Consider the following 22,844-nt stretch of genomic DNA (forward strand, 5'->3'; position numbering starts at 1 on the left):
TTATGAAAAAATTTATAATATTGATAAACCTTTGGTTACATTGATTAAAAAAGAAAGAAAACCAAATTGCCAGTATCAAAAATGAATAATAGGCTTAATTCACCACCGATGAAGAGGAAATTAAAACAATAATTAGGAGCTATTTTGCCCAATTGTATGCCAATAAATTTGACAATCGTAGTAAAATCATGAATAATTACAAAAATATAAATTGCCAGATTACCTGAAGAGGAAATAAAATACTTAAATAACCCCATTTCAAAAAAAAGAAATTGAACAAGCCATCAATGAACTCCCTAAGAAAAAAATTTCCAGGGCCAGATGGATTTATAATGAATTCTATCAAACATTTAAATAATAACTAATTCCAGTACTATACAAACTATTTGGGAAAATTGGTGAGGAAGGAGTCCTACCAAATCCTTCTTATGATACAAATATGCTGCTGATACTGAAAGCTGGAAGAGCCAAAACAGACAAAGAAAATTATAGACCAATTTCCCTGGGGAATATAGCTGTAAAAATTTTAAATAAAATAGTGGCAAAGAGATTACAGCAACTTGTCTTGAGGATAATACACTATGACCAGGTAGGATTTATACCAGGAATGCAAGGCTGGTTCAATATTAGGTTCAACTCATTCAACTATCAGCAAAATTGACCATATCAACAACAAAACTAACAGAAATAATATAATAATAATAAAAAAAAGCTTTTGACAAAATACAACACCCATTCCCATTAAGAAACACCAGAGAGCACAGGAATAAATGGAGTCTTCCTCAAAATGATAAGCAACATCTATCTAAAACCATCAGCAAGCATTTTATGCAATGGGAATAAGCAAGAAGCATTTCCAGTAAGATCAGGAGTGAGATAAGGATGTTCATTATCACCTCTGTTATTCAATATTGTACTGAAAATGTTAGCTTTAGCAATGAGAAGAAAAATAAATTGAAGGAATTAGAATAGGCAAAGAAGAAACAAAGCTATCAGTCTTTGCAGATGCTATGATGGTATACTTAGAGAATCCAAGAAAATCAATTAAAAAACTACTTGAAGTAAGAAACAGCTTTAGCAAAGTTGTACTATATAAAATAAATCCACATAAGTCATTGGCATTTCTGTTTATTACTAACAAAGCCCAACAGCAAGAGATAGAAAGAGAAATTCCATTTACAGTTACTATAGACAGAAAGAGAAATTCTATTTGAAGATACTGTAGACATTGTAAAATATTTGGAAGTCTACCTGCCAAAATAAACCCAGGAACTATATGAAAACAATTACAAAACACTTTTCACACAAATAAAGTCAGACCTAAATAATTCAAATACTATGAGTTGCTCAGGTTATATCAGGTTGCCCTGATATAATAAAAATGACAATTCTACCTAAATTAATTTACTTATTCAGTGCCATATCAAGCAAACTGCCAAAAATTATTTTTTAGAGCTAGAAAAAATATTAAAATTCACCTGGAAGAACAAAAGGTCTAGAATATCAAGAGAATTAATGTAAAGAAATGCAAGGAAAGGTGGCCTAACCATATCAGATCTTAAATTGTATTATAAAGCAGCAATCATCAAAACTACCTGGGGACTGGCTAAGAAATAGAGTGGTGGATCAGTGGAATAGGGCAAGTACACAAGACATAATAGTCAATGACTATAATAATCTACTGTTTGACAAACCCAGACTCCAGCTTCTGTGATAAGAAGTCCCTATTTAACAAAAACTTCTGGGAAAACTGGAAAGTAATATGGAAGAATTTAGGCATAGACCAACAAATTATATCGTATACCAAGATAAAGTCAAAATGGACACATGATTTAGATATAAAAGCTGATATAAGCAAACTAGGAGAGCAAGCAGTAGTTTACCTGTTAGATTTATGACCAAAGAAGAAATAGAGAACATTATGAAATGCAAAATGGATGATTTTGATTACATTAAATTGAAAAGTTTTTGCAGAAAGAAAGCCAATGAAACCAAGATTAGAAGGGAAGCAGAAAGCTGGGAAACAATTTGTACAGCTGGTGTCTCTGACAAAGGCCTCATTTCTAAAATAGATAGAGAGCTGTCAAATTTATAAGAACACAAGTCAGTCCCCAACTGATAAATGGTCAAAGGAGATGAACAGGCAATTTTCAGAGCAAGAAATTAAAGATATCTATAGTTATATGGAAAAATGCTCTAAATCACTATTGTTTAGAGACATGGAAATCAAAACAACTCTGAAGTACTACATCACACCTATCAATTGGCTAACATGACAAAACAGAAAAATGATAAATGCTGGAGAAGATGTGGGAAAATTGAAACACTAATGCACTGCTGGTGGAGTTGTGAACTGATCCAACCATTCTGGCGAGCAATTTGGAACTATGCCCAAAGGGCTATAAAACTGTGCATATCTTTTAATCCAGCAATACCAATTCTAGGTCTGTAGCCCAAAGAGATCATAAAAATGGAGAAAGGACCCATATGTACAAAAATATTTACAACAAGTCTTTTTGTTGTGGCCAAAAATTGGAAATTGAAGGGATGCCCATCAACTGGGGAATGGCTGAACAAGTTGTGGTATATGAATGTACTGGAATACTATTGTGCTATAAGAAATGATGAGTAGGTGGACTCCAGAAAAACCTGGAAAGACTTACATGAACTGATGCTTAGTGAAGTGAGCAGAAGCAGGAGAACATATTTACGCAGTTACAGCAACATTGTACAATGGCTAACTTTGATAGACTTAGCTCTTCTTATCAATGCAAGGATCTAAGACAACTGCAAGAGATTCATGATGGAAAATGTTATCCACATTCAGAAAAAGAACTGCAGAGTCTGAATGCAGATTGAAGCAGACTATTTGCTCTTTTTTGGTTTGTTTGTTCCTTCTTTCTTGTGGTTCCTCCCACTGGTTCTAATTGTTCTTTATAACATGATTAATGTGAAAATATGTTTAATATGAATGTATATGTAGAGCCTATATCAGATTGCACACCATCTTAGGAAGGCTGGAGGGAGGAAGGTGAGAAAATTTAAAACTCAAAATCTTATGGAAGTGAATGCTGAAAACTAAAAATAAATTAATTAATTTATGAAAAAGAAAAAGAAATAATTCCATCAAGAATTCTGACAGGTAATAGAGGAATAAATAACCAGTCATTTAACTTCATAGTGAAGATTGCTAGTATAAAAAATTACAGTATTTTAATCGAATGAAAATGGAGATATGTTGATAGGCATGTATTGGAGTGGAAGTCAGGTTCAAGCATGCCATCCCCATAAGGATTTAATTTAGACCAAGATATTTAAACAGACTCTCAGTACCTACATCTATGAAATAAGGCTAAATGGTCCTCCTAGCCTTAAAATTAAACAACTTTTCTGTGAAGACAGACTGTTTGGGATGCTTTCAGAGTCTTTGCTAAAGCTTCTTCAGTCTTTACCATGAAACTTGGTAAATTTGTAAGTCAGTTTCAAACCATCCAGGGTTTGATACATGTCCTAGTGGGGTCCTGACATTATTCCTTCCCATAAGGGAGTTTTCTGTCAAGAGGACACAATTCAATTAAACCCAGTTCCATAAATGGCTTTTAAGTACTTATATCTGCAAAACATCACTGGGGTTAGAAAGAAGGGTACAATGCCTGACATTTAGGAGTTTGCAGTCTAATGGGAGGTGGGAGAGGGACAGGAGAGCCATATGTGCAAAGAGTTATAATACAAAGGGAAATGTGATAAATACAAGGAAATACCCAATGTACTTTGACCCCTTCCAGCTGAGGCTTCATGAAGGAGATGACACTTGACAAATCATCTAATTTCTCAGTGTCCCTATCAACTTTCAACGACCATTAGACAGCACTTGCCACTTCTTCTCCTAGGGTTTGCGAATTTAAAAACATGTATTTTGATAACTGTGGAGCCCCCAGCAGGCAAAAGTCTCTCCATGGAGACTCTGCTGCTTTCTCATTTCCAACCAAGGAAGTTGTATCTCTACCTGAAGGCACACCAGACATTATTATCCCCAATTTATAGATGAGGCAACTGATGATGCCCCGGGAAGTTACTGAACAATACGAGGAAAACCCAGGTCTTCTGTCTCTTTCTTCTAAGCCCAATTGCATCCCCCAAACCATCCTTTAGCTCCCACCGTGAGGACCTGTATTATTGCAGCTCTCTTACCTTTATGTGTTGAATGAGTTTGTCATCCTCTGGCACAGTTGGGTCGATGGCAATGACAATGTTTTCATAGCCATTGTTATTCAGCTGAATGAGGGAAGCAGTTGCCCCCTGCAGCAGGTACAAGGTCAGGGTGAAGATACAATTCTTAAAGAGCCCCATCATTGCATGCCAGAGAGTGTTGCTTCAGAAGGTCCTTCTCTCTCTTTGTCCCTCTCTCACTCTGTCTTTATATATATAGCATCTTCTTCTATGTCATCAGATGTATTTTTGCCCTTTCAAACCTCTTCCAGCAAAATATTTTACATTTTCATCATTGCTATTCCTGTCCCTATTCCAGGGAATAATGTGGAAATAATAACTTTGTGTATACTCAAATATTTCATTTTGGACAGGGCATTGTGCTGCTTATCAAACTATTTGTTGGGATTGAGAGTGTGGGAGTCCCACACCCTGGTTCACCAGAATGGACACACCCAGCTGGTTAGCCAAGGCAGATATTACACTTACAATTCTTGGCCTTGTCTGTGACCCTGATTCTTCCCAGCAGAAGTCCTACTGAAGTTGGCTAGCACTTATTAAAGGAGCATGAAATTTGTAATTAGGGGCCTTGCGTTTGAATCCTGGCCCCACCATTTACTACCTATGTGACTTTGTGTAGGTCACATCACTTTTCTTGTCTTTAATGTTCTCATAGGTGAAATGAGGGTCTCTAAGCATCTTGTCCTGGGATCCCTGAGGTTTTATTTTTCCCCATTACAATGTAAGGTCCTTGAGAGCAGGGCCTTTCTTGCTTCCTTATATTTGTATCTTCAGCACTTAGCAGAGGACCTGGCACATAGTAAGTACTTAAAAATGCTTTGGTCATGTGTCTGTCTCTATGTCTATCATCTCTCTGCCTATCTATCTAATCTATCTATCATCTATGTATCTATGTGGTTATATCTAACTACCTTCATCTATCTATCTATCTATCTATCTATCTATCTATCTATCTATCTATCTTTCTGTCTATCTGTCATCAATCTAGGTACTAGGTGGCATAATGGGTAGAGGACAGGAAGATCTGTGTTCATATCCTAGCTAAGGCAGTTACAAGTTGTATGATTCTAAAAAGTCACCTAACCTCTCTTTGCCTCAGATTCCTCAACTGTATATTGTCCAGGTTGGCCCCCTTCTCTGCATCTTATGGTGTTAGAGAATTGTCAGTGACTTGCCTATCACAAGACCAGGCTCTGTCAGAGATAGAATTTGACTCCTGATCTTCCTGACTCTGAGAGCAGCTCTTTTCACCCACATGTTTGGGGTACACATTTCCCTAATTCAACAACAGGTTTGAGGTTTGTTGGTTACTCTCAACCTGGTTTAGCATATGTTCCAAGACAATTTTACAGAGGTGTGGCTACAGTGCATGCTACAACTTCTTGAAGCTACGGGTGAGAATTGGGTGACTGGTTGGACACCAAAGGTGAATTAGCAGCCCCAAAAAGGTGTCAACAAGCCCTCGTACCAGAGATGGTAGTCCTTCTGAACACCCCATAAACCCACTGTGGAAAGCAATCTCTCTGTCCTGGTCAGACCATATCTAGAGAATTGTGTTCAGCTCTTGGGGCTATATTTGAGGAAGGACATTGGTAAGTTGGAGAAAGTCTAGAAGAGAGTTTGGGAACTAGAGACTCTACTATTTGAAGTTCATGTGAAGGAAATGGGAACAATTAGCTTGGAGAAGAAAACTTTTAGGTGTATATAAAACCATAGATGTAACACTGAAAGGGACCTTAGAGTACAACCACTTTACTTCACAGATGAAGAAATTGGGAAATCAGAGAGGTTAGAATAATAGGCTAATGGTCCTCCAGGTTCTCTGACTCCAAATCTAGCACTTCTCCCACTAAACTATGACCTTCAAGTCTGTGAGGGTCTGTCATGTGGAAGAAGAGTCCGACTTAGCTCATTTTCCCCAAGAGGGCTGTCCTATGAACAGTAGATGAGAAGCAGGCTTCAACTTTACTAACAGAGAACTTTTCTAAAAATTAGAGCTGTCCAAAAGTGACATGGCCTGTCTTGGAAGCTTGGGTTTTCCATCTCTAGAGTTCTTCCAGTGGAGGCTCTTAGCACCACCGGGTCTTCCATGTCATATGAGCTTGATTGGTATTCATTGAATTCATGTTCTATCGGAGGAGATTCCTGCTTGGGTAAGGATTGCACTAAAGGACATCTGTTCCAGCTCTGAGATTCTGTCTTGTGGGGGTAGACTAACTTCTGGGCACAGCTGTTGTTGACTAACCAAAGTGAGAAGTTAAAAGTTTCATCTCTGCTGGATTAGCAACCATTTACCATTTTTGTTCTTTCTCTTTACATTTAAATTGTTTTTGCCTTATTTCTGTTGGAGTCTTTTAATTTTTATGTCATTTGTTTCTGAAAATATCTCCCCCTCTGCCCCTCCTCAGCAATCCATCCTTTATAATGAAGTTTTTTTGAAAAAGAAATAAAAGAAGTTCAACAAAACTAATTAGCAAACGGACCACGTCCCATTATAGATGCAATATTCTATACCCACAGCCTCCCACCTCTGCAATACAGGAAGGAATGCATGATTTCCTATCTTTTCTCTAGGGACAAGCTTGACTGCCATTCAAAACTATTTTATTTCTCACCCAAATAATCAAAACACATTTCAAAAAAAATATTAAATGAGAGTTGTCTTTATTTGTCAGTATCCAGGATAGTGAAAAAAAAGCTCACAATTGTTACACTTTGCTAAATAGTCCTTTCACACACACACCGGATGATTTGTGTTTAATCATCCACATATCAATGTTTCCTTCCTATGCAGAGATCAGGAATACATCTGATAAACATTTATAATCAAAAGGGAAATGAATGAGGTGAGACAAATCCAGAGGAAAAACTGAATTTTGTACTCATCTCAGAGAACTGAGCTTTAGGTCACTATACATATGGCCCTTTACTTGGGTATTGTCAGCTGCAGCTCACCCAGCCACTTCCACACTATTTTAAAGATATGATTGCTGCCACAAGGGGTTTCCTCTGGAGGTATAAATACAGATACTTGTGCAATGTTGGATAATTTGGACTTCAGATTTGCTTCATCGACAGCCTGAATGGCAATGTAGAGGTTGGTGCCATTTACTAGATTGATGCCTTTTGGCTCAAACACAAAGAATTCCTGGGTATTGGCCTCCTCAGGTATCAGGTCAGTAGTGTTCACTTGGAGAGCATCATCAAACTTATCCCGCAGGTCCAGGATACTTTCACTGATTCGTATAATGTACTGCTGGGCTAAAAAGAGATAAAACTACTTCTAATATTTGAATAGATTCAACAAAGCAGAAAAATAATAAAAATCACAGAGATCAGAAGACTATGTTTTCCCCATCTAAGAGATCAAATGGCAAGCCATAGTTATAGTCTTATCTAGCATTCCATTTAAGTTCTTGTGTGTGCATTCTTGACAGAGTGATAAATGTCAAGCAGACACTCATGTAATAGATCTCCCAAGGGACCATTCCTCCTGAAAGAGGGAAATGATGTTTGTAGTTAAATTCTTTAGAGATTGAGTTCTGGGTAGGTTTCAAAGTTACTTCTAAAGGGGGCAACTTATTTCTATGGAACATTTTTATCTTATTCCTAAACCCACCCCTCCACCTACCGGTCATTCTTCTAGGCTCTAAACTTCTATCTTCTCTAACACAAATACCAAGCAAGGTGTTCTATGAACTTTATTAAAATTGCTTTAGTAAAATACCTCATAGGAGGGGTGGAGTCAAGATGGTGGAGTAAAGGCAGGGATTTGCCTGAGTTCTCTCCCAAACCCCTAAATACATTTAAAAAATGACTCCAAAAATTCTAGAGCAGCAGAAACCACAAAAACATCTGGTGAAAAACATTTCCAGCCCAAGACAACATGAAAGTTTTGCAGGAAACATCTGTTGCTCCAGGTTGAAATAGGCTCACAGTCCAGTGCAGGCTGCTCCAGCACAGACTGGCCCCAGCAAACCAGGAGCAGGCTTTGGCCATGACTGAATTAGCAGGGGCAGTGGCAGCTTCTGGAGCTCTCAGCTCACAGATGGTAATGGGGTCCAACAATGGGTCAGAAGGAGATTACAGGGGTCTCTTTGCTAACACCGAAGCAGGAATCTGTTGCTTTACCCATACTCTGAGGTGAGGACTAGCACTAGCATAACAGAGCTTTGAGCCACAGCAAAGGAGAAACCCTCCTCATAGTTCCAGGGCACAGGCTAGGAGAGAAGTAAACACCTTTCCTTAGGTTATACCACCTTGGAAGAACTGAAAACTTACAGGTCCCTAGAAGTATCTCTGAAAATAGCTTCACAAATCCCCTGAAATGTGGGACAGTGTGCCCTCAACCCTGGAAGCAGAACCCTACTTTAACAGACTTAAAAGTCAACTATAAGCTGGGAAAATAAGTAAGCAACATGAAAAAAATCTCTGACTATTGAAAGTTACTATGGTGACAAGGAAGATCAAAATGCACACTCAGAAGAAGACAAAGAGTCAAAGCTCCTACATCCAAAGCCTACAAAAAATACTGATTTGGTCTCAGTAAAGGAGGTAGAAGAAAAATTGGGAAGAGAAATGAGAGTGCTAAAAGAAAATTATGGAAAACAAGTCAACAGCTTGGTAAGGAGACACCAAAAATACTGAAGAAAATAACACCTTAAAGAAAGAGTAGTCCAGGTGGTAAAAGAGGCCCAAAAAGCCAATGAGGAGAAGAATGCCTTAAAAAGTTAAATTGATCAAATGGAAAAAGATGTCCAAAAGCTCACTGAAGAAAATAATTCCTTAAAAATTAGAATGGAGCAAAAGGAAGCTAATGACTCTATGAGAAATCAGGAAATGATAAAACAAAATGAAAAAATAGAAGACAATGTGAAATATCTCATTAGAAAAACAACTGACCTGGAAAAATAATTTTAGAATTATCGAACTACTTGAAAGCCATGATAGAAAAAGAGCCTAGACATCATCTTTCAAGAAATTATGGAGGGAAACCTCCCTGATATTCTAGAACCAGAGGGTAAAATAGAAATGGAAAGACTCCACTGATCACGTTCTGAAAGAGATCCCAAAATGAAAACTGCCAGGAATATTATAGCCAAATTCCAGATTTCCCAGGTCAAGGAGAAAACATGGCAAGCAGCCAGAAAGAACCAATTCAAATATTTTGGAGTCACAGTCAAGGTAACACAAGATTTAGCAGCCTCTATATTAAAGGTTTGAAGGGTAGTGTAGTTAGAAGGAGCATATATAGACAGAGGGCATAGGTGTGAGTTGAATATGAAGGGATGCTATCTAAAAAATAAAATTAAAGGGTGAGAAAGGAATGTATTGGAAGAAAGAGGAAGGGAGAGGTAGAATGAGGTAAATTATCTCACATAAAAGAGGCAAGAAAAAGCTTTTGCAGTGGAAGGGAAGAAGGGGGAGGTGAGGGGGAGTGTGTGAACCTTACTCTCATCAGAATTGGCTCAAAGAGGGAATAACATGCACACTCAATTAAGTATAGAAATCTATATTACCCTACATGAAAATAAGTGGGGGAGGGGATAAAAGAAGGTTGGGGGGTGTGATAGAAGCGAAGACAGTTTGAGGGAGGGGGTAGTCAGAAGTAAAACATTTTGAGGAGGAACAGAGCAAAAGAAGAGAGAGAAAAGAATAAATGGGGGGAATAGAATAGAAGGAAATGCAGTTAGCAATGGTAACTGTGAAAAAAACATTGAAGCAGGTTTCTCTGATGAAGGCCTCATTTCTCAAACATATAGAGAAGTGAGTCAAATTTACAAAAATAAGAGTCATTCTTTAGATGAAAAATGATCAAAAGATATGATCAGTTTTCAGATGAAATAATCAAAGCTGTCTGTAGTCATATGAAAAAATACTCTAAATCACTATTGATTAGGAGAAATGCAAATTAAAGCAATTCTGAGGTACTACCTCATACTTATTAGATTGGCTAATAGGACAGAAAAGGAAAATGACGAATGTTGGAGGGAACATGGGAAAATGAGACTTTAATGCATTGTTGGTGGAGTTGTGAATTGATTCAACCATTCTGTAGAGAAATTTCAAACTATGGCCAAAGGGATATAAAACCTTGCATACCCTTTGACCTAGGAATACCACACTGCTATTAGGTCTGTATCCCAAAAGAGATAAAAAGGCAAAGGACCTACATGTACAAAAATTTTTGTAGCAACTCTTTTTCGGGGGTAAATAATTACAAGTTGAGGGGATATCCATCATTTGGGGAATGGCTGACCAAGTTGCGGTATGTGATTATGATGGAATGCTATTGTACTGTAAGAAATGATGAGCAGGATGTTCTCAGAAAAACCTGGGACAACTTGCATGAGCTGATGCAAAGTGAAACACTGTGTAAAAAGTAACAGCAATATTGTAAGGTGATCGGCTGAGATTTAGCCATTCTCAGCACTACAATGATCCAAGACAATTCTGAAGGACTTAGGGTGAAAAATGTTATCCATCCTCAGAGAAAGAACTGTTGGTGTCTGAAATAAATGGAAGCATACTTTTTAAAAAATTACTTTCCTCATTTTTCTTGAGTTTCCCCACCTTGTCTATATTTTCTTTCATGACACAAGTATTATGAATATGTTTTGTATGACTACACATGTATAATCTATATGGAATTGCTTGCCTTCTCAGTGGTGGGGGCGGGGGAGGGGGAGGAAGGGAGAGAATTTGGAAATCAAAGTCTAAAAATGAATGTTAAACATTGTTTTTACATGTAACTGCAGAAAAATAAAATGCTAAATAAAAGCTAAACAATTACCTCGCAGTATAAAAGCATGAATTTCTGGGAATAAATGGGCTCAGAGTTCCCTTCCAGTACAAATAGTCTATGATCCTTGTAAGAGTTCTCTCCCCCTTGGAATTCTTTGAATTCTTTTGTATATTATTTACGTTTACTTAACTGTGTTCATGCTGTATCTCCCCACCAGAACACAAGCTCCGTGAGGACAGGGACTCTGCCTTTCTCTAGTGCCTACTACACTGCCTCACACAGAGCAGGCACTCTGGAAATGGCGGCTGCCTTTTCTTCTGAATGATAACCAAATTTCAGACTTACCTCGTCCATGATCATAGTCACCCCCAGGAGCTGTCCATGTCAGATTAATGCGATTTCCTTCTATCTGGGCCTTGAGGTCAGTAATTTGACATGGTGGGAATACATCTTGAATGGAGTCACTTGGAATATTGGTTACTACAAATGAACCTCCTGAGCCTGTTCTGCTGAAACACACTTGCTTGTCTTGAGGGTCACTGACATTAAATTCTGGTCTTGGTGGATTCATTTTTACTTCTCCTGCATGGAAGAAGTCACTCGTGATTAGGCACAATACCACATGCTTGCTGCCTATTTTCATTATATATGATCATAGTGCTCCCAGCTCACCCTCCTCTTTCACTTTTTTCTTCTTATTGACACTGTCATCTGCTAAATGTAGGCACCAAGCCAGGAGTCAAGTTGGCAAAGAGGAAAAGGAAGAAAGGAAATATCCCAGCTTTCTTTCCCAAAGATCAGGTTTGCTGGAAGTCACTCATTTGGGGAAAAAAAAACTATGTCATCTCTTCTGGCCTGTCTCATTAATCCTCTACATCTTTCACATTGTATCTCACAGTCTGCCTCCTCCCTGTGGCCTTCCCTGACTGCACCAGCCTCAAGTGAACAATTAGAGCTATTCTAACAGAGAGTAGACTTCTTTAGTGGATTGTTCTATCGCTAGAGAGCTTCAAGCAGAAGAAGGAGATAGTATGTTGTAGAGGGTACTCTTGCTCCAGGAATGGGTTTGTCCAGAAGGCTGTGGAGGTCCTTTACAGTTCTGAGATGCTGTGATTCATAGCCCTAACCTCTCTACTTCTACCCAAACATTTGTGTCTGTGGGCAGTACTGGAGTATTTAAGGCTTACAAACATGATTCTTCTACCAGTTAGAGATATACTGGGACTGCTTCCTTGTGGTATACTGGTTTGTTAAATTTTCTATGTAGGACAGACATACTGGACATACAGTTAGAGGCACTTGGTAGGTAGCCTCTCAATTGCAGAATTGCAGAACCTCAGAGGTGCAAGGCATCCAAATGGCCATCTAGTCCATATTATGTGAAAAGAGCCCCCTCTACAACAAACCTGAGTAGTCATCCAGAGTGGACTTGAAGCTCCTCAGTGATGGGGAGCCCATCTAGCTCATTTTACTGTGGGAGAGCTCTAATGCTTAGGAGGTTTTTCCTTCTACCAAGCCTAAATCTTCCTCTTTGCATCTTTCACCTACCAAGCTCAGTTCGGCTCTCTGGGGCCAAGCAGAACAAGTCTAATCTTTTTTCCTTGGGAGATCATTCAGCTACTTGATAGATAAGTCTTCTGTTCTCTGGGCTAAACAGCCCCATTGCCTTCAACAAGTTCTATAATGTATGAACAATCTTTAGTTTGAGATCCAAGATGTGTCAAAGTTCAATTAGATCATCTCTTGCCCTTGATACCAGACAGCACCTTAGTTTTGTTATGGGAGGTTCCTTACCATTCTCTACCCAGCCTGGTATGTATAAGGCTCCATTCACTTGGGATCTTGACCTTTGGGTGTTTGCTCCTCCCAGGGCTCTCACTTTTAAGCTGTATCGACCATTTGTTTTGTAGGCTGTGAAATACCTTGAATAGACACCATCATTCTTGGAAGCATCAGCACCTTTGTGTAGAAATAAAGGAGTTAATAAGCATTGCATGACAAATGAATATGTAACTTCTCAAAAATACACTTGGACATTGGAAGATAGTAATAGATTCAAAACATGTATGCCACTTCTATACGCAAACATACTTCTTTATAAAATACTTGAGAAATGTCAAAGCTTATTGCAAACATGATCTTAATGGAATCTCCCAACAACGTTGCAAGGTAAATACTATAACAGTGATCTGTTAGAGCCAACTTGTACTACAAATAATTGATTGATCAATTTTCAGTCCGAGCATTTACACCTTGGAAATCCTACAAATCGGGGCTTGGTTAATTTTTTAGTTGAATGTCTAGATTTAAGATGGAGATTAAACTTAGAAGTATGTTATGTATCCTTTTCCCTCCAAGAAATCCTGTTCCTAAACATTTACCAGCACACCCTGATGAAATATATTGTTGTACCCATTATACAAATGAGGATATTGAAAAGATTGACATTTCCACAGTCAAAGAACTAGTAAATGTAAGAGGCAGAATTTGAACCCATGCCTCTTCCTTCTCTCTCAATTTTCCTATCCAGCCATTTGCCAAGTCTTGTTGATTTCATCTCTATATCATCTCTTGTATCACTCTTTTTTTCTCCACTCATACAGCCTCTACCCTAATTTAGGCATTTGGATGATTATAATAGCCTCCTCATTGGTTTTCCTGCCTCCAGTCTCATCCCTCTGCAGTACTTTTAAAACACAGATCTGAACATGTGATCTTACTATGCAAAAATTATCAACTGCCCCATCACCTCTATAGAAATCTTGTCAGTCTTTTAAACCCCTCTGTAATCTGGCTCCCACTTGCAATGTAGTATTATTTTTTATTACTCCCTTTCATGTGATCTCCATTCCAGTCAGACTGGTGGGCTAACTGTACCCTATACTTATCCTTCAATCTCTCACTTTTCTGCCTTTGCCTAATTGACCCACTGCCCACCCATTTTTGGAATGTGCTCCATCATCACTTCTGATTCTTGGAATCCATAGCTTCCTTCTAAGCAGAATTCAGGTCCCATCTTCTCCATTAGGCATTTTAAGATTCCCCCTATTTGTTAGTTCCTTCCCTATCCTCTTCCATACCCAAAGTACTTTGAATTTACCTGTAATATATTTTACATTTACCTCTCTGTGCCCATGTTGTATTCAGCCAGTTTGATTGTAAGTTCTTTGAGGGCAGGGATTGCTTACTATTTGTTAATGTATCACTAGCTCCAATCATTGTACTTTAATTAGTAGCAATTTAATAAATGCCTCTCAAATCCATACATTTTTATTAAATGGATACACACATAGTGCCAAGAGGGTCTGTCTCTTCCCCATAGTGTGCAGATATTTCAAAGAGTAGAAGAGACATCATTGTTGAAGACTGTTTATGTAGCCCATTCCATGAAGAGGATGAACTGGGGACACAGGCAGGCTGGTGCTGATGTTTGGTCAGTGTGAGATTGTCCTTCCTCCCAGGGATCATGGAAAAATTTGGGAGCCATTGCTCTAAAGTATTTCCCTATAGTCTAATGACTTTAAATGGGGCTTTTCAAAATACTTTTTAAATTTGTTTGATACTTGATTACAATCTTCTGTGAGCCCCTGTGATTTCCAGACCTCTCAGCTCACAGATGGTAAAGGGATTGGACAATGGGTCAGAAGGAGATTTATAGGGGACCCTTTGCTGGCACCAGGGGCAGGGCTCTGTTGCATTGCTTATACTTGGATTTATGTCACAGTCCTAGGTCTTAATCCCAGTGTGAGGAAGAGAATTAGCAAGGCAGAGATTGAAGTCACAGCAGTGCAGGCATGCTGGCTACAGTTCCAGGATTGAAAAGAGTACTTGTGCTCCCTCACAGAGCAGAGCACAGGCCAGAAGCATAGTAAACTAGATCATACCACCTTGGAAGAGCCAAAAACTTACAGGTTCCTAGAATTACCTCTGAAGACAGCTGCACCAAAAACCCTGAAGTTTTGGACAATGTCTCCTCCACTTGGGAAGCAGAGCTCCACTTTAGCATAGAGTTAAAAGTCAAGAAATAGGCTAGAAGATGAACAAACAAAAGAAAAAAATTCTGACCATAGAAAGTTACTATCATGACAAGGAAGATCAAAACACATACTCAGAAGACAACAAAGTCAAAATTCCTGCATCAAAAGCCTGAAGGAAAACTGTGAATTGGTCTCAGGCCGTGGAAGAGCTTGAAAAAGATTTTAAAAATCAAGTAAGAAAGGTAGAGAAAAAATTGGGAAGAGAAATAAGACTTATAAAAGAAAATCATGAAAAAGAGTCAACAGCTTGGCAAATGAGGCACAAAAATATTGAAGAAAATAACACCTTAAAAAACAGAATAGACCAAATGGTAAAAGAGGCATAAAAATCTAATGAAGAGAAGAATCCTTGAAAATCAGAATTGGCTAAATGGAAAAAGATATACAAAAATTAACTGATGAGAACTCCTTAAAAAGTAGACTTGGCCAAATGGAAAAGGAGTAACAAAAGCTCACTGAAGAAAATAATTCCTTAAAAGCTAGAAATGGGCGAGTGGAAGCTAAAGATTTTATGATACATCAAGAAACAATCAAAATCAAAAGAATGAAAAAGCAGAAGAAAATGTGTAATATTTCTTTGGAAAAACAACTGGTATGGAAAATAGATCGAGGAGAGAGAATTTAACAATTATTAGACTACCTAAGATCAAAAAAGCCTAGATATCATCTTCCAAGAAATTATTAAGGAAAACTTCCCTGATATTCTTGAGCCAGAGGGTAAAATATAAATGGAAAGACTCCACTGATCACCTCCTGAAAGAGATACCAAAATGAAAACTCCCAGGAATGTTATAGTCCATTTCCAGATTTCCAAGGTTAAGGAGAAAATACTGCAAGGAGCCAAAAAAAAAATTCAAATATCATGGAGCCACAGTCAGGATAACATAAGATTTAGCAGCTTCTACATTAAAGGATTAAAGGATTTGGAATATGATATTCTGGTGAGCAAAGGAGCTAGGATTACAACCAAGAATCTCCTACCCAGCAAAACTGAGTATTCTCCTTCAGGGGAAAAATGGACATCAGTGAAATAAAGGACTTGCAAGCATTCCTGATGAAAAGTCCAGAGCTGAATAGAAAATTTGATTTTCAAATACAAGATGCAAAAAGCATAAAAAGAAATGATAATCAGGCAGTTTTCCAAAAAAACCTAAAAAGACTTAGATGAAATGTTGAAGTGAGCAGAACCAGTACACAGTAACAGCAACATTGTATGATTATCAACTATGATAGATTTAGCTCCTCTCAGCAATGTAATGGTCCAAGACAATTCCAAAAGATTCATGATAAAAAATTCTATCCACATCCAAAGAAAGAAGTATGGAATCTGAATGTAGATTGAAGCATACTATTTTCCTTTTTTTGTTTTCTTTCTTGTGGTATTTCCCTTTTGTTCTCATTCTTTTTTTCACAACATTACTAATGTGGAAATAAGATTAATATTATTGTACATGTATAACCTGTATTAGATTGCTTGCTATTTTGGAGAGGGGAGTGATGAAGAAAAATTTGAAACTCAAAATCTCATAGAAGGAATGTTGAAAACTATCTTTACATGTAATTGGAAAAAAATAAAATACCATTAAGTGGGAAAAAATAAATGATGAGTAGGATATCCTTAGAAAAACATGGACTTAAGTGAACTGAAGCAAAGTGAAATGAGCAGAACCAGGAGAACATTCTATCACAGTAACAGCAATATTGGATGATGATGTATTATGAATAATTTAGCTACTCCCAGCAATATTTTGGTCCAAGACAATTCTGTAGGAGTTATGATGAAAAGTGCTGCCCGTCTGCAGAGAAAGAACTGATAGAGCCTGAATACAGATCAAAGATACTTTTTCTTTACTTTCTTTATTTTTCATATACAGATCAAAGATACTTTTTCTTTACTTTCTTTATTTTTTATATGTTTTTGTGTAAGTGTCCCGTACTCTTTTCACTATATCATATTATTTTTCATTTTATTTTGTTAAGGTTTCTCAAATATAAAAGTTGTGAGCCCGAATCTTCCCTTTCATCAAGAAAAGGTATTGATGACTTCCTGCCAAGAAAGCTAATGAATGTTTATGGAATCATTCAAAATAAAATACTAGCAAGGAGATTACAGCAATATACGCCGAAGATCGTATACTATGACCAGATGGAATTTATAGTAGTAATGTAGGGCTGGTTCAATATTAGTAAAACTATCAGCACAACTGACCATATTAATAAGAAAAACAACAAAAATCTTATGACTATCTCAATAGATGCAGGAAAAACTTTTGCCAAAATACAATACTCATTCCTATTAAAAGAACAGGAAAGTATAGGAATAAATGGAGCTTTTCTAAAAATGATAGGTAGTATTGATCTAAAACAATCAGGAAGTAAGTATCTGTAATTGGGATAAGCTAGTGGCCTTCCCAGTAAGATAAGAGGAGAAGCAAGGATACCCATTATTACCACTGTTATTCAATATAGAACTAGAAATGCTAGCTATAGCAATAAGTGAAGAAAAAAAATTAAAGAAATTAGAATAGTAAGCGAGGGGAAAACAATCACTCTTCACAGGTGATATGATAGTATATTTAGAGAATCCTACAGAATCAACTAAAAATATTGTGAAAATAATGAACAATTTCAGCAGCATTGTGGGACATTGAGTAAACTCACATAAATCATTAGCTTTTCTATATATTACCAACAAAGTCCAGCATCAAGAGATAGAAAGAGAAATTCCATTTAAATTAATGGCAGATAATATAAAATGTTAGGGAGTCTACTTACTAAGACAAACTTAGGAACTGTGGGAACACAATTACAAAACATTTCACATAAATAAAATCAGATCTAAACAATTGGAGAAATATTAATTGCTCATGGGTAGGCCAAGCCAATATAACAAAAATGACAATTCTACCTAAACTAATTTACTTACTCAGTACTATCCCAATCAAATGATCAAAACTTATTTTATAAAATTAGAAAAAAAATAATAAAATTATCTGGAAGAAGAAAAGGTCAATAAAATCAAGGAATTTGATGAAAACATGTAAAGGAAGGTGACCTCACTGTATTTGATATCAAACCAGATTACAAAGTGGTAATCATCAAAACAATTTGGTACTAGCTACAAAATAGAGTAGTGGACCAGGGGAATAGATTGGGTGCACGAGACACAGTGGTAAATGACCATGGTAATTTAGTGTTTAATTAACCCAAAGACCCCAGTTTCTGGGATAAGAACTCAACATTTGACAACAATTTCTGGGAAAATTGGAAAGCCATTTGGCAGAAATAAGGTATAGGACAACATCTTAAATCTTATACTGACAGAAAGTCAAAATGGGTACAAGCTTTAGACATAAAAGGTGATGTAATAAGCAGATTAGGGGAGCATGGAAAATTTTACCTGTCAGATCTATGGATAAGGGAAGAACTTATCATTAAACAGGTGATAGAGAGGATCAAGAGAATTAAAATGCATAATTTTGATTAAGTAAAATTAAAATGCTTTGCACAATACAACCAATGCAGCCAAGATTAGAAGGTAAGCAGAAAATTGGGCAGGGGGGGATTTTTACAGAAAATATATCTGATAGAGGCCACATTTCTTAAATATATAGAGAATCAAGTTAAATTTATAAGAATACAAGTCATTCCCTAATCGGTAAATGATCAAAGGATATGAATTGGCAGTTTTCAGATGAAGAATCTAAAGTTATCTATAGTCATATGCAAAAATGCTCTAAATCACTATTGATTGGAGAAATGCAAATCAAAACAACTTTTAGGTACCACATCTCTCCTGTCAGATTGGCTAAAATGACAAAAGAGGAAAATGATAAATGCTGGAGAGGATGTGGGAAAATTGGAACACTGTTACATTGCTGGTGGAGTTGTGAACTGATCCAGCCATTTTGGAGAGCAATTTGGAACTATGCCCAAAGGGCTAGAAAAATGTTCATGCCCTTTGACCCAGCAATGCCACTTCTAGGGTTGTATCCCAAAGAGATCACACAAGTGGGAATAGGACCCATATGTACAAAAATATTTACGGTGGCTCTTTTTGTAGTAGCAAAGAATTGGAAATCAAAGGGATGCCCATCAACTGGGGAATGGCTGAACAAGCTGTGGTATATGAAGGTAATGGAATGCTATTGTGCTATAAGAAATGCGGATGACACAGACGTCATAACAACCTGGAAAAACCTACACGATATAATGCTGAGTGAGTGGAGCAGAACCAGGAGAACATTATACACAACCACAGATATATGGATTCTTTGAGGACTGACCCTGATAGACTTGGCTCTTCTCAACAATACAAGATTCAAAGACAACTCCAAAGGACTCATGATGGAGAATGCTATCTACATCCAGAGAAAGAACTATGAAGTACGAATGCAGATTGAGGCACACTTTATGCTCGCCTTTTTTTCCTTTTTTTCTCTCTTTTGTTTTTGTTTTGGGTTTTTTTTTGGTTTTGTTTCTTCTTTCTCATGATCCATTCCGTCGGTCATAATTCTTCACAACTTGACTAGTGTGTAAATAAGTTCAATGTGAAGTTATACATAGAAGATATATCGGATTCAATGCCGTCTTGGGAGGGTGGGGGGAAAGAAAATCTGGAACTCAAAATTATGTAGAACTGAGTGTTGTAAACTAAAAATAAAAAGTCTTTAAATGAAAAAAAAAGGAGTGGAAATTGAGGGGATGCCTGTCAGTTGGGGTATGGCTGAACAAGTTCTGATACATGAATGTAATGGGATACTATTGTGCTATCAAAAAATGATGAGAAGGGAGATTTCAGAAAAACCTGAAAATACTTACATGAACCGATACAAAGTGAAGTGAGCAGAAAGAGGACAACATTGTATACAATACCAGCAACATTGGGTGATGATCAACTATAATTGACTTAGCTCTTCTCAGCAATGTAGTGACCCAAGACACTTCTAAACGACTCATGATGGCAAATGCTATTCACAGCTAGACAAGGAACTGATGGAGTCTGAGTACAGATCAAAGCATACTATTTTTTTCCTTTCGCAAATTATACTTTTTTTGCAAACAATTTCTTCCTTTACAATATGACAATATTGACATAGATTTTTAATGATTGTACATATATAGCATATATAATATAACTTACCATCTTAAAAAGGGTACAGAATAAGTAGGCAAGGAGGGACAAAATTTCGAACTCAAAATTTTGTGAAAAATCAGTGCTGAAAATTATCTTTACTTGTAATAGGGAAAAACTTCTTTCTTAAAAAAAAAACAACATGGAGGTTATAAGGGGTGATAAGTTACCTGCACCATTATCCAGAAGTTCCAGAGTAACTGTTGTTCCATCAGCTGATTCAATGAGGGCTGTTACAGTGGCTCCTATAATAGGCAGGGATCCTTGGCGAATGTCTGCATAAACAATCATTGGACTAGGGAAGTTGCTGCTGTCTTTATTCATTTTAGAATCCACCGTAATGGGGGGTACATTAGGATTTGCAGCACGAGAGGTTACTGTCAGAGTCAGGGTTTGTGCACTTGACTTAAGGCTGTAAGTCCAAATTCCAACCTCAAAAATCCAATAGAAATTCATTAAAGCAAAACAGTATTAATACCTGCCTTACCTGCCTTCTCTGTTATCCATTATTTATCTTAACCTCTTATCTGATTTATAGAAGTCAAGAAAATTATCTGCTACAGAGTTTGTATGACTTTGTTTCTCTTTCAGCTGTGACAGTCATTCAAACCATTCTTCCCTGTGAGTGCAGCATCTAGAATACATAACACTGATTACTATTGAAACCTTTGCTATGAACAATTTGACCTGAAAGTATGCTCCTGCCATACTCCTTTCTCCTCAGAAGCAAGGTAAAGATTTTGGATGGCAGAACACATTTGTTCTAAAATTCTGGGTGGGAAAATAGGGTGTCATAAGTGTGTTCACACCAATCAGAAAAGATTCTATAACTTCCTGGCATGCCCTCCTAACCTTTCTTGTCTTCTAGCCTGGTTTCTGCCATTCTGATATTGCTTATAAATGTTCTTTTCTTGCTACAGTATAATTTTTTAAGCCTTGGCTTTTTATGGTCAATTTATTACATTTTGAAGAGAACAAGTGGAAAAAGAATGTCTTTTATTTTTAGTAAAAAAACTCTATTGTCAATCAAGAATAATTACAAAGTTATAATACTGATATTAAAGTCTTGGCTCCATTTTCTGAAAATCTTAAGAAAACAGAAGAGAAAAACTCCTCACCTTGGCAGTGTTTGGTATTTGGAGGTACGCCATTTTGGATTTTGCATCCACTGTAAAAGAATTATAGATATTCCCACTGGGATCCGAGACAAATATTTGGGGTTGTTGTGCTGTCCATGTGACAAGAAATAGAGTGTCATTGCCTATTGTGCTGTCAACAATAACTGTGCCATTCATCCATTCCCCATTCTTCAGAGTGGTTCCCTTACTCTCCAGCTGTTAAGAAAACATAACAAAACACTTAGTGACTGGGCAAAGGAATAAGTCATCAATAAGTTATATCACAGTCAATCCGAAGGTCATGCCAATGGACAAAAGATTAAAAATTGCAGAGAAGGAACCAGCATGCATTGGTAGAAGGAGTTTCCTTCCCTGGAAGTTCCCTATAACAATTAAATTAGAGGCCCCTTCTCTCCTTCTGGTTAGCATCGATTAGGAGATAGGATGGTCAAGAGAAGAGATAGTTGTCAAGGTTATACAAATGTGCATGAATGGTATTCCTGGCACAAAGTGAAATCCCTTATTTTTAGCCTAAGGTAATATTTAAGTTTCACTTCACTCTCTCTCCCTCCCTTCTTTTTTCTATTCAACTTCCCTTCTAAATCAAATTTGCTCCATTATGAGGGGAGAGAGAATAAAACTGTCATCCAAGCCAGGTTCTTGAGTTCAACTTGATTTTGAGTAAGCTTCTCAGCAGTGAGGACAGGTAGTATTTTTGGTGTGTGGAAGGAATATCTTGAGCAAAAATTCAGAGATTTAGAACAATCTCTGCCCACAAGGAGCTCACATTCTGATTAGGGGTGGGAACAACATTCAAAAAGAAAAACAGAACTGCATACAAGATACATATAGTACAAATGGAAGATAATCTCAAGAGAGAAGGCATCAGTAGATTCCAAATCAAGATTTCTTTCCACTGAACCACCTTGCCCCATTGGTGTGGCCTCACCTGGCCTGGTCCTGTTATCCTTTTATTCCTCCCAATGTACTCACTATTCCACCCACCACAAAAGCTCCTCCAAACCTTTTCATGTCTCCTTGAACCTCACATGACTCCCTCTGAAAATCTTGTCTCATATTCCACTGAAAAAAATTGAAGTGATTTTCTGAGAGCTCCCTTTCCCCCTTCCTCCTTTTCATTTCTTGTCTTCCATATGCCTTCTACCACATTCTCTTTCACCTCTGTCTCACATGAAAAGGTGACCTTCTTCTTGCCAAGGCAAAATCCTTTCCATGCATGAGAAATCCATTATCCTCTTTCTCATTCACTTTCAATCTCATTCTCTGCTTGTCTCCTTATCTCATTGGCTGCTTCTCTACTACAAACATGTCCATGTCTCCTCTATCCTCAAAAAATCATTTTGTCTGTCCATCTCTACTAGCTATCATCTCATACCTCTTCTCACTTGTGCAGTTAAACTCCTTGAGAAGGCTGTCTACAATAGGTGCTTCTTCCTTTCCTCTCACTCTCTTCTTAATACTCAACAGTCTGACTCCCAACATTCTCACAAGTTACTATAATGATTGCCACTCTCTTGACTGCCACATCTAATGACCTCTCAATCCTCACTCTTCCTGAC

General features: G+C 37.4%; 2 protein-coding genes across 2 annotated transcripts in view; both read right to left on the reverse strand.

Moving 5' to 3' along the window:
- LOC118847927 (calcium-activated chloride channel regulator 1-like) overlaps positions 1–4,476 on the reverse strand; it is a 33,885-nt gene extending 29,409 nt beyond the window's left edge. Inside the window, exon 1 of the mRNA XM_036756626.1 lies at positions 4,192–4,476. Coding sequence (XP_036612521.1) covers positions 4,192–4,353 — 162 coding nt within the window. The 5' untranslated portion in view covers positions 4,354–4,476. The remainder of the gene's footprint in view (positions 1–4,191) is intronic.
- Positions 4,477–7,156: 2,680 nt separating this feature from the next.
- Positions 7,157–22,844, reverse strand: part of LOC118847894 (calcium-activated chloride channel regulator 1-like) — a 37,211-nt gene continuing 21,523 nt past the window's right edge. Inside the window, exons 10-14 of the mRNA XM_036756575.1 lie at positions 21,265–21,480; positions 20,317–20,578; positions 12,770–12,934; positions 11,321–11,557; positions 7,157–7,491 (exon numbers count right to left, since the gene is read on the reverse strand). Of these exons, the coding sequence (XP_036612470.1) occupies positions 7,157–7,491; positions 11,321–11,557; positions 12,770–12,934; positions 20,317–20,578; positions 21,265–21,480 (1,215 nt within the window). The remainder of the gene's footprint in view (positions 7,492–11,320; positions 11,558–12,769; positions 12,935–20,316; positions 20,579–21,264; positions 21,481–22,844) is intronic.

Source organism: Trichosurus vulpecula, chromosome 4 (assembly GCF_011100635.1).
Source record: "Trichosurus vulpecula isolate mTriVul1 chromosome 4, mTriVul1.pri, whole genome shotgun sequence".
Taxonomy (NCBI): domain Eukaryota; kingdom Metazoa; phylum Chordata; class Mammalia; order Diprotodontia; family Phalangeridae; genus Trichosurus; species Trichosurus vulpecula.